The sequence below is a fragment of the Pseudophryne corroboree genome, chromosome 12 (assembly GCF_028390025.1).
Source record: "Pseudophryne corroboree isolate aPseCor3 chromosome 12, aPseCor3.hap2, whole genome shotgun sequence".
Classification (NCBI taxonomy): Eukaryota; Metazoa; Chordata; class Amphibia; order Anura; family Myobatrachidae; genus Pseudophryne; species Pseudophryne corroboree.
Window position 1 is genome coordinate 170,845,266 of NC_086455.1, and position 13,100 is coordinate 170,858,365.

The window sequence follows — 13,100 nt, forward strand, 5'->3', positions numbered from 1 at the left end:
GAAAGGACCATGGGGAATAGCGGCTCCGCAGGAGACAGGGCACAAAAAAGTAAAGCTTTACTAGGTCAGGTGGTGTGCACTGGCTCCTCCCCCTATGACCCTCCTCCAGACTCCAGTTAGGTACTGTGCCCGGACGAGCATACACAATAAGGGAGGCATTTTGAATCCCGGGTAAGACTCATACCAGCCACACCAATCACACCGTACAACCTGTGATCTAAACCCAGTTAACAGTATGACAACAGAAAGGGCCTCTTAAAGATGGCTCCTTAACAATAACCCGAATTAGTTAACAATAACTATGTACAAGTATTGCAGATAATCCGCACTTGGGATGGGCGCCCAGCATCCACTACGGACTCCGAGAAATAGAATTATCGGTAAGTAAATTCTTATTTTCTCTATCGTCCTAAGTGGATGCTGGGGTTCCTGAAAGGACCATGGGGATTATACCAAAGCTCCCAAACGGGCGGGAGAGTGCGGATGACTCTGCAGCACCGAATGAGAGAACTCCAGGTCCTCCTTTGCCAGGGTATCAAATTTGTAAAATTTTACAAACGTGTTCTCCCCCGACCACGTAGCTGCTCGGCAGAGTTGTAATGCCGAGACCCCTCGGGCAGCCGCCCAAGATGAGCCCACCTTCCTTGTGGAGTGGGCTTTTACAGTTTTAGGCTGTGGCAGGCCTGCCACAGAATGTGCAAGTTGAATTGTGTTACAAATCCAACGAGCAATCGACTGCTTAGAAGCAGGTGCGCCCAACTTGTTGGGTGCATACAATATAAACAGCGAGTCAGATTTTCTGACTCCAGCCGTCCTTGCAATGTATATTTTTAAGGCTCTGACAACGTCCAACAACTTGGAGTCCTCCAAGTCGCTAGTGGCCGCAGGCACCACAATAGGTTGGTTCAGATGAAATGCTGATACCACTTTAGGGAGAAAATGCGGACGAGTCCGCAGTTCTGCCCCTATCCGAATGGAAGATTAGATAAGGACTTTTATAAGATAAAGCCGCCAATTCAGATACTCTCCTGGCAGAGGCCAGGGCTAGTAACATAGTCACTTTCAATGTGAGATATTTCAAATCCACCTTTTTCAATGGTTCAAACCAATGGGATTTGAGGAAATCTAAAACTACATTTAGATCCCACGGTGCCACCGGAGGCACCACAGGAGGCTGTATATGCAGTACTCCCTTGACAAAAGTCTGGACCTCAGGGACAGAGGCCAATTCTTTTTGGAAGAATATTGACAGGGCCGAAATTTGAACCTTAATGGATCCCAATTTGAGACCCATAGATAATCCTGATTGCAGGAAATGTAGGAAACGACCCAGTTGGAATTCCTCCGTCGGAACCCTCCGATCCTCGCACCACGCTACATATTTTCGCCAAATGCGGTGATAATGTTTCACGGTGACTTCCTTCCGTGCCTTAATCAAGGTAGGAATGACTTCTTCTGGAATGCCTTTCCCTTTTAGGATCTGGCGTTCAACCGCCATGCCGTCAAACGCAGCCGCGGTAAGTCTTGAAAAAGACAGGGACCCTGCTGTAGCAGGTCCCTTCTCAGAGGTAGAGGCCACGGTTCGTCCGTGAGCATCTCTTGAAGTTCCGGATACCAAGTCCTTCTCGGCCAATCCGGAACCACTAGTATTGTTCTTACTCTTCTTTGCCGTATGATCTTCAATACCTTTGGTATGAGCGGCAGAGGAGGAAACACATACACTGACTGGTACACCCAAGGAGTTACCAGTGCGTCCACAGCTATTGCCTGTGGATCTCTTGACCTGGCGCAATATTTGTCCAGTTTCTTGTTGAGGCGAGACGCCATCATGTCTACAATTGGTCTTTCCCAACGGTCTATTAACATGTTGAAGACTTCTGGATGTAGACCCCACTCTCCCGGATGAAGATCGTGTCTGCTGAGGAAGTCTGCTTCCCAGTTGTCCACGCCCGGGATGAACACTGCTGACAGTGCTATCACGTGATTCTCCGCCCAGCGAAGAATCTTGGCAGCTTCTGCCATTGCACTCCTGCTTCTTGTGCCGCCCTGCCTGTTTACATGGGCGACCGCCGTGATGTTGTCCGACTGAATCAACACCGGCTTTCCTTGCAGGAGAAGTTCCGCCTGGCTTAGAGCATTGTAGATTGCTCTTAGTTCCAGAATGTTTATGTGAAGAGACTTTTCCAGACTCGTCCATACTCCCTGGAAGTTTCTTCCTTGTGTGACTGCTCCCCAGCCTCTCAGGCTGGCGTCCGTGGTCACCAGGATCCAATCCTGAATGCCGAATCTGCGGCCTTCTAATAGGTGAGCCTTCTGCAACCACCACAGAAGTGACACCCTTGTCTTTGGTGACATGGTTATTCGCAGGTGCATCTGCAGATGCGACCCTGACCATTTGTCCAACAGATCCCTTTGGAATATTCTTGCATGGAATCTGCCGAATGGAATTGCTTCGTAAGAAGCCACCATTTTTCCCAGGACTCTTGTGCATTGATGTACTGACACTTTTCCTGGTTTTAGGAGGTTCCTGACCAGATCGGATAACTCCTTGGCTTTTTCCTCTGGAAGGAAAACCTTTTTCTGAACCGTGTCCAGAATCATTCCTAGGAACAGCAGACGAGTTGTCGGGATTAAATGGGATTTTGGAATATTCAGAATCCACCCGTGTTGTCTTAGCACCTCTTGAGATAGTGCTAAAGCTGTCTCCAGCTGTTCTCTAGACCTTGCCCTTATTAGGAGATCGTCCAAGTATGGGATAACTAATACGCCTTTTCTTCGAAGAAGAATCATCATCTCGGCCATTACCTTGGTAAAGACCCGAGGCGCCGTGGACAATCCGAACGGCAGCGTCTGAAACTGATAGTGACAGTTTTGAACAATGAACCTGAGGTACCCCTGGTGTGCGGGGTAAATCGGAACGTGTAGATACGCATCCTTGATGTCCAAGGATACCATAAAGTCCCCTTCTTCCAGGTTCGCTATCACTGCTCTGAGTGACTCCATCTTGAACTTGAACTTTTTTATGTAGAGGTTCAAGGACTTCAGATTTAGAATAGGCCTTACCGAGCCATCCGGCTTCGGTACCACAAATAGAGTGGAATAATACCCCTTTCCTTGTTGTAATAGGGGTACTTTGACTATCACCTGCTGAGCGTACAGCTTGTGAATGGCTTCCAACACCCTCTCCCTTTCGGAAGAGACGGTTGGTAAGGCAGACTTCAGGAAACGATGAGGAGGATCCGTCTCTAATTCCAACCTGTACCCCTGAAATATTATCTGCAGGATCCAGGGGTCTACCTGCGAGTGAGCCCACTGCGCGCTGTAATTTTTGAGACGGCCCCCCACTGTCCCCGAGTCCGCTTGAGAGGCCCCAGCGTCATGCTGAGGTTTTTGCAGGAGCCGGGGAGGGCTTCTGTTCCTGGGAAGGAGCTGCCTGTTGGTGTCTCTTCCCTCTTCCTCTGCCTCGTGGCAGGTACGACAAGCCCTTTGCTCTCTTATTTTTGTAGGAGCGAAAAGGCTGCGGTTGAAAGGTCGGTGCCTTTCTCTGTTGGGGAGTGACTTGAGGTAAAAAAGTGGATTTCCCGGCAGTAGCCGTGGCCACCAAGTCTGATAGACCAACTCCAAATAACTCCTCCCCTTTATACGGCAAAACCTCCATGTGACGTTTTGAATCCGCATCGCCTGTCCACTGTCGTGTCCATAAGGCTCTTCTGGCTGAAATGGACATAGCACTCACCCGAGATGCCAGTGTGCAAATATCCCTCTGTGCATCACGCATATAGATAAATGCATCCTTTATTTGTTCTAACGACAGTAAAACATTGTCCCTATCTAGGGTATCAATATTTTCAATCAGGGATTCTGACCAAACTACTCCAGCACTGCACATCCAGGCAGTTGCTATAGCTGGTCGTAGTATAACACCTGCATGTGTGTATATATTCTTTTGAATAACTTCCATCTTTCTATCTGATGGATCCTTAAGTGCGGCCGTCTCAGGAGAGGGTAACGCCACTTGTTTGGATAAGCGTGTGAGCGCCTTGTCCACCTTAGGGGGTGTTTCCCAGCGCGCCCTAACCTCTGGCGGGAAAGGGTATAATGCCAATAACTTTTTTGAAATTATCAACTTTTTATCAGGAGCAACCCACGCTTCATCACACACGTCATTTAATTCTTCTGATTCAGGAAAAACTGTTTGTAGTTTTTTCACACCATACATAATACCCTGTTTTACGGTATCTGTAGTATCAGCTAAATGTAACGTCTCCTTCATTGCCAAAATCATATAACGTGTGGCCCTACTGGAAAATACGTTTGAATTTCTACCGTCGTCACTGGAATCAGTGCCCGTGTCTGGGTCTGTGTCGACCGACTGAGGCAAAGGGCGTTTTACAGCCCCTGACGGTGTTTGAGGCGCCTGGACAGGCATTAATTGATTTTCCGGCCGCCTCATGTCCTCAACTGACTGTTTAAGGGAAGATAAACCATCACGTAATTCCACAAATAAAGGCATCCTGTCGACCCCCTGGGGGGTGACATCTGCATATTTGGCAATTGCTCCGCCTCCACACCAATATCGTCCTCATACATGTCGACACCACGTACCGACACACACCGCAAACTCACAGGGAATGCTCTAATGAAGACAGGACCCACTAGCCCTTTTGGGGAGACAGAGGGAGAGTCTGCCAGCACACACCACAAAGCGCTATATATACAAGGGATATCCTTATATTAAGTGCTCCCTTATAGCTGCTTTAATATATATATATATAGCCATTAATGTGCCCCCCCTCTCTGTTTTACCCTGTTTCTGTAGTGCAGTGCAGGGGAGAGACCTGGGAGCCGTTCTGACCAGCGGAGCTGTGACAGAAAATGGCGCCGTGTGCTGAGGAGATAGGCCCCGCCCCTTTTTCGGCGGGTTCTTCTCCCGCTATTTTTCCAGTCAGGCAGGGGTTAAATATCTCCATATAGCCCCTATGGGCTATATGTGAGGTATTTTTAGCCTTGTATAAGGTTTATATTTGCCTCTCAGAGCGCCCCCCCCCAGCGCTCTGCACCCTCAGTGACTGCCCAGTGAAGTGTGCTGAGAGGAAAATGGCGCACAGCTGCAGTGCTGTGCGCTACCTTATGAAGACTGAGGAGTCTTCAGCCGCCGGTTTCCGGACCTCTTCACGCTTCAGCATCTGCAAGGGGGTCGGCGGCGCGGCTCCGGGACCGGACTCCACGGCTGGGCCTGTGTTCGATCCCTCTGGAGCTAATGGTGTCCAGTAGCCAAGCAGCAAATCCACTCTGCATGCAGGTGAGTTTACTACTTTCCCCCTAAGTCCCACGTTGCAGTGATCCTGTTGCCAGCAGGACTCACTGTAAAGAAAAAAACCTAAACTAAACTTTCTCTAAGCAGCTCTTTAGGAGAGCCACCTAGATTGCACCCTTCTCGTTCGGGCACAAAATCTAACTGGAGTCTGGAGGAGGGTCATAGGGGGAGGAGCCAGTGCACACCACCTGACCTAGTAAAGCTTTACTTTTTTGTGCCCTGTCTCCTGCGGAGCCGCTATTCCCCATGGTCCTTTCAGGAACCCCAGCATCCACTTAGGACGATAGAGAAATATGTGCTAGAAAGTGATCTAGAGAGATTTACAGGGCATATAAATTTACCCTCAAGGTTCCTAGTGCAGTTGCGATTTACATTCGCAGTACAAGCCACTAGGTTAATCTCGGTCTGTAAATCTTGCCTTCAGGGTTGTGGGGGTTACCTCAAGTGCTAATTCCGAAGCATCTTTTCCATATAAAACAATGATCCAGTGTCTGCTTGCAAGAATGGGTTCTGTATGTCAGGCTTTCACCAGTGAATCATCTCATCCTGCCTATACTGGTAGCTGCCAAATCACCTTCTGTTTCCTCACTCAGCGCAGAGATGAACAGTAGCTGCAGCATATGCTTACAATGGTGAATCAACAGCGCTTTGCAGACACTATATTCTGCTACTACTGCAGATGTAACACGCATCATACTGTTACATAGAAGTCGTCACAACAAAATTGGGGTTACAAAAAAGTAGGGAAGTAACCGTTATATTAGACTGTGTCTTACATTTTTGTAACACCAACCCTACCAGTAGCTGCAAATAAAGAAACCTTACAATGAGGTTCTCTGGCCTAAATAGTTGTTCCTCTAGTTTATCCAAGAGTAGAGATCATTAAGTGTTAAAAGGTATTTGTAGTCAGCTTCTGCTTGACATGCTATTAATTGTCGCTGCATAGTTAAATACAGGGTGAGGCAAAAACTTTAAAAAAAACTCCCAGATTTTAAAAGGGTAACATAAATACATGGTAAATACTACTCAAAATTTTAGTACATAATGTAAAAGTGCGTGGAATACAGTTTATTTTTAATTGGTATTGAAGGCATCGTCATCTTTTGCCGTTTAGCAGCCTTCGGTTCACTAATGGTTCTTGGTGGATGTCTGTAGACCTCAGCTGTCAGATAGCCCGGTTGGCTGTGTAGAGGCCTCTCATTAAGCTGGTGAGGATTGTTTTCTGCTCGTACCCCTTTCACATCGCCAATGCCGGATCCAATCCGGGAATTGGAAACCGTTCCTACCCGGGTGGGAATCGGCATTGGACGCTACTGCTGGCTTCTCCAATCCAGCAATATGCCGGGCTGGTTGCCATTGCAGCGGGCGGCGGAGGCGGCGCTGGGAGATGAGATCATCTGCACGCCGCCTCTCCCTGTTGTAGTGAACGGCCGGGAGCCCGTTTACGCTGCCACTGACCCGGTATTCAACCCGGGAATAACACTGCTTTATTCCCGGGCTTAATTACCGGGTCAGGCGAACTGGGATTTTGACTATGGCGCTTTCACACCACATGCCGACCCATGTCAACCCGGCAATACGCAGCGTCGATACCAGGTTATTTATGCGGTGTGAAAGGGGTATTCGTATCGAATACTCTGCTTGGTAACGTAGCCAGACAAATGACAGTGCGCTTCATCAGGAAATTACAGCGATAACTTTGGGAGTGACCCGCCAAGTGATACGGGACTTCAGAAACAGACTACACGTGTATGACGAATGAAGGCGCCATCTGGACAATATATTCACAACCAGCTGAAAATGAACCGTATTCCAGGCACTTTTACATTATGTACTAACATTCTGAATAGTATTTACCATGCCTTTTTTGTTAACCCTTTAAGATCCGGGACTTTTTCTGCCTCACTCTGTATAATAAAGTTTGCCCAATCCTACACACAACAGAGGCTGCAATTATGAGGGCTGGATACATAGAAAGTGAATCAACTGGTATTTGGGTGCTTGACGGCAACAATTAAATTGTTCTGCTGTCATGGTGTGGTCACTGCCGGTACCTGCATTTCTGTTCGCAGCCTCCTGAGGTGGCGACCAGAGACGTGATTAAAGTATCCTGCTTGGACGCCCAAACGGCATATTTTGTGGTGCAGGCAGAACTTTAGTGAAGGTTAGCCAGGTTGTGTGGCTAAACCTGGTGCTTTTGGGCATATTAGAAGTACCGGCCACCCAATCAGAGCAACAATTGAATTGCTCCGATCTGCACCCAACAGGCTGACAAAGATCCAGGGGGCTTTAAGACCCTTTTATGGACAATATTTGTGCGACAATGGTTCCTCATGATTAGATAATCTGCATTTTCAGGAATATCTGTTTAGCACACAAAATCCACTGCGTGTAAATGGACAACATAAAATGAACCAGTGCAATATGTCTGACATGCAACAGATTTCAGGTTACAAGAGCAGAATTGTCTAATAGATCTAAATCTTGATTTTCCACATTACCTCACATCCTGAAATAGCGTTCTTTATCTGCTCGGTCAGGCAATAGTAAATGGCCATCTTATCAAATATTAAAGAGGCAATAGAAGGAAGATTGCAAACTACAAATGAGTGCCTGCACTTTTATTCCCAAGTGTAGTCTAAAAGCTTCATGCGTCTCATTATTTTATTATTCCACACAACACATGTAATTCTGTTGCAATGTGTACGCCATATCCCAGTCTTCACTAGTGTAAAACTAGTGGCAGTCACCCTAAAGTCCTGTGGTTATTTTAGGTGCCTGAACATAAAAATAATAATGACATTTTTATATTATATATATATATATATATATATATATATATATACACACACACACACACACACACACATATACACACTTTTTTTTTCATTTTTTCATATTCAATTGCTAACTACAAGGAGACGTCTACAGAACGTTATACCTGTATTTAAATTGTCATATTTAAGGACATCTCTATTGGTGTTCATTTAGAAGATAGGGATTTTCAACTGCAATTAAAACATCAATGATTAGATCCTTTTTCCTTTCAAGTATCACAGTATTTCCCAAATAAGCATAAGGCTATCAGCCATTCAATATAATGCCATCACACACAAGAGACCTGCAATCACAACATGCTGCTTACTCCAACACCCCCCCCCCCCCCAACACAACTTCTGCAGAGCGCTCTGCAGGATCAGGCTGTTCACTTACATCCATTCCAACAGGAAACTGTTTTGCACTGTACCAAACACTACAGAAATATGAGCTTAATCCAGGGCACTGCTGACCGAGCAATCTGCAACCGTCCTGTAACGAGTCATGGGGGTGTGCAGATTTCATTACGCTGTCCAGCTACCACAGACTTACAGTAGGCGACATTAGGCTACCAGTAGTCAAGTGACAAGACAGATGGTCTTCGAACATCCAGGAAGGCAGAGCTAATTTGCAGACAAGTGTACGGATCTTGGAAAATACACAGTGGATACGAGAGGTTTATTTTCACAAAAACATATAGAATTCAATTGTTTGAAAAGTTGGTTGGGTGTCTGATTTTTCCTATTACAGAGGAAAAAAGACAGACTCTTAACTGACTTTCCAAACAATTGAATACCCCCCACTGGACTGCATTACCTGCATTTACTTTGGGAGGAATTTAATTCAGAGGAATGGCAGCGCAATGTGCTATTCCGGAACACCACATCACACCGGCCACCATCACAAATTTTCCCTCGCACCCTACTGTATGCGTGCAGCCACTGTGTATTGCACATAAGTCCCCCCTTAGAGTTGAAGCTTCCGTATTATTTGTATTGCATATGAAATATGAGATTCTTCAATTACACAATGGAGCAGTAGAACAGAGGTCAACCAACCATGTCACAATGTGAGTGTCTTTAGTAAAGAAAAACCATTAGAAAACCAGACCTTCATACACAGAAGTAACCCATTATATAGTGTATACGTATAATGCCCTCTGCCAATTCCGGATACATTTTCTACTAACAGGAAGGGGGATACATGAAAATACGTATATAGATACCACCCATATAAAGCTCTGAGTTGAGGCGTTCAGACAGTGCAGGCTAGATGGAAGATAACCGTCCTGGGGTCTGTGGCACGATGGCATGAACAGGACTTTTGTCTGAGTGGCATTCCTTTCCCCATCCCCCCTCTCCCATTCTTGAGGATTATGTGGCCGATAGCAGGACAACAGGAGCAGGGAGGAAACTGCTGCCTATGGGAAACGGTCTTCCTACCTTCCTTTATGGGGATGGAAAAGACAGCTGACCGATGACCCCACACTGCCTACTGTCATTTGCAATACGATACATGTCTGGGCCACAGTTACAATAAAAATGTATTTTAGAAAAACAGGTTAGAAAGTTTACGTTTGCACACGGATCATGTTTCACACTGAACACGCTGCTGGGAAATAGTCACCATCTGTTACACAGCAGTGTCGGGAAATGTGGCGTTTTATCCAACTCTTCGCCTCATTAAGTGCCATAATCATTGGCGCAATATAGCCGTTTGGGAACTTCAGATAACAATCTAGACGGAACAATTCAGTGGCCAGAGAATCAATGAGGATGTCATTGTCTCAGGGGACTGCGCAGGCGTTACCTTTCCTATATGTGCAAATGATGAGCAGGGACCCTTCACAACTACCAAGAAAAGTTTCAACTTGAGAACCAGGTGGCAGAGTCTGGTAGGGTGTGTGTGATCGGCGGTCTCACCATACCGACGCCGGGATTTTGACATCGAGACAGCCGGCGGGAAGGAGGGCGCAGACGCAACAAGCCCCTTGCAGGTTGGCCACGCTGTGGGTTCTATTCCCACTCTATGGGTGTAGCGGACACCCACGAGTGAGAATAGTCCCTGCTGGTCGGGATGGTACCTACATCCCGCAGAGTCATATATGGCACAAGTCTTCCCTTGTTTCTCCTTAGTGCGCACCAAGTTGCAATAAACCTTACACAGCATTATGTGGGCGAGATTCAAATCTCCGCGCCCCCCTATCGCACCCGCCAGCAGTATTCTAAAGCTGCTGCAGACGGGCACGATAAGTGCATTTCAGCTCGTTACACCAGGGGTAGCAAGCTGAAATCAGCGTAAAGAGACCCGTTTGGGTGCCCAGAGCAAAAAGTGGGGGCATTTGAATATCGCCCCACAATCTCCCATCACTTTAGACGGGAGATTGAGGGTGCGATAACGCTTGAATCCCCCCCTGTAAGCCTCCCCATGTTACGTATTATTCTATAGAACAAACGAGTTACTCTCCACCTAAAGCAAACCTTATTTTCTTCTTAGGGAATAGAACTGTAGTCTACGGAGGACAACTAATGAAATTCTAGTATGGCGTACCGTCTTTATTCCTTTACTGGCTCGTCATTTCTTTTATTTTCCCTTTAATATTAAACAGACTCTACTCACTTTCCAATATCAGGGTTAGTGGTTTTCCCAGAGTATATCTAATTAGTACTATAAAAGAACCTTCCAAAGGAACAGGAATAGCAGATTTCCATACGTCACCACTACTAAATTTAGTAACACAGTTGCTACTCTGCATTGACACAGATTCTACCCACCTATACAGCTACAGACATATACAGATCTGTAGCAGAGCTTAAGTCCTTACTGAACCTTTTACATCTGTGTGTAGTATTAGTGTGTGTTAGACGGCAACTTGTGTTTAAGACATAAGTGATATTCTTGTTATCACTCGTTACTAATCGTAAATGGTATTCCAAACAATCAGCTCCTGACGTGTTTGAAAAATAAGTTAGGAGCTAATTGGTTCAAGCAACATTTAATATTAACAACAAGTGATAAGAATATCACTTGTTAGTAAATATGTCCCTTAGTTGTCCTAGCAGAAACCACCTGCTCTGTATTATACAAACAGATGAGGCGGCTATTCTAGAGAATACATGAGCCAGCTTGCATGCAGGAATTATACACTTTAATCTTACCTTTTGCAGACTAGTTGGATTTAGCTGGGTTTTATCAATTATTTTTATTGCCACCTAAAGAGAAAAAATAAAATAAAAACGTAAGTCCTTGTGTGACATTGTGCGGAAGTGAGCATACGACGACAACCACAGATATGAAACGGGTAAACAAGGTGCTCCTGAATATTCGCACGTTTCCTGGGAATGTAACTAGATACCACAACAATTAGCAGGGCACACAATGACATTTCCCAGAACGCATTGTTATTGAGATGTTCTTCAAAGCAAACTGCACTCAAAGTAACTGGATCAGACAATGGTCTGTGCATCCAGGGACAGTCGTTGACTCCTTAGCAATCCCTGGCCTAGGTTGTTGACAGCAAAGACAAAATACAGGAGTCAGATCATTTATATTTCTCAGCTTCCCATGCAATTATACATTAGAGCAGTGGGCCTCAACCCTCAAGTTCACAACAGGTCATGTTTCAAGGATTTCTGCCTGTGGAAGCAGGTGGGGAAAGGACTGACCCAGCAAAGTAGAATAAGTCACCTGTGTTGGTTAAAGACATCCACAAAACATGGCTGGTTGGTGGCACTTAAGGACCGGAGTTGAGAACCGCTGCATTAAAGTTTTTAAGCTGGGTACACACATAACGTTGAGTGTTCCCAGCAGACGGCAGATAGAGCGATATCTTTCACGACTGCATTCACCTGTATCCCGTCATTTGCTGGATCGTCCTGTCAGGCCTGCAGCATCTCCTGACCCGGCAAACAACCCGCAGGAGCACGCAGTAGCGGGCACACACACTAAACAATGTTTCTGATAGGTCAGTCCGATCCGCCAGGTCGGAGTGTACTCGGGTTTAAGGGGAATAGTCATCTCGCAGGACTGAGGAGAAACATTTTCAAATGCACTCTTTTCAGAATGAGTGGGTGATAGTGACCCACAGTGTAACAGCTTATTAAACGGACTCCTCAGCATTTGCAATTTGAAGACGTGTTTACCCAAAATAATGCCTTAATAAATGAAACTGAGAGGTAGAAAGAAGCAGAAAAGAATGCACCCACTTTGCAGCAATGTAATAAAGATCACAGGTGTAAGCTATTACAGAGCAGCCGAGGTACAGCTTGCACTGACTACACCTGCAGGTCCTTACATCAGCTTCCTGCAGCAGATTCGTATCTATAGGACGCCGTGCACGTCATCTACTGCCCACAGGAGGGATTCCCAACCATGGTCACCAAGGCACACTAACAGTCCAGGTTTTAAGGATCACCATAATTGAGAACAGGCGACTTACCATTTGTGCTCAAGCATGATATCACTAAAACCTGTACTGTTAGGGCAGTATTCAATTCTCCTTCTCTACCCCCAACTGCTGGCAGCTATTCAATGGTTTCTGTCAACGGGGGTGATATAATTTTAGCTCGCCACACCCAGGTGCGGAGAGCTGAAATGCGGAAAGTGAGCACCCAAATAAGACTTTTTGCAATCGCGCCCATTAGTTTAGTTGAATTTATGTGCTTTACGCAGCTAAACCAGACTGCTGTAAGTGCGATAACTGGTATTAATTGAATATCGCCCCGCAATCTCCGGCCACTTAAGATGGCAAATCAGGCGCAATGTAACAACTGAATATTGCCCTAAGTGTGCCTTGAGGACTGTGGTTGGGAAACACTGCCTACCTCAAATCTGTCTGTAGCAAATTGCTGGTAACTGCATGTCAAGTGTAACGTTGGTGATCATTTATCTAGTCACTTTATCCTATACCCATTGACTTTTTAATTAGCGCTGAGTAATTATTCAGTCCTTACTGCAATTTCCTATT

At 45.9% G+C, this 13,100-nt stretch overlaps 1 protein-coding gene across 11 annotated transcripts in view; it reads right to left on the reverse strand.

Moving 5' to 3' along the window:
* Positions 1 to 13,100, reverse strand: part of MARK3 (microtubule affinity regulating kinase 3) — a 106,715-nt gene that overhangs the window by 82,822 nt on the left and 10,793 nt on the right. For all 11 annotated transcript variants that reach the window (XM_063948533.1, XM_063948531.1, XM_063948532.1 and 8 more), the window contains exon 3: positions 11,293 to 11,346. In XM_063948533.1, the coding sequence (XP_063804603.1) occupies positions 11,293 to 11,346 (54 nt within the window). The remainder of the gene's footprint in view (positions 1 to 11,292; positions 11,347 to 13,100) is intronic.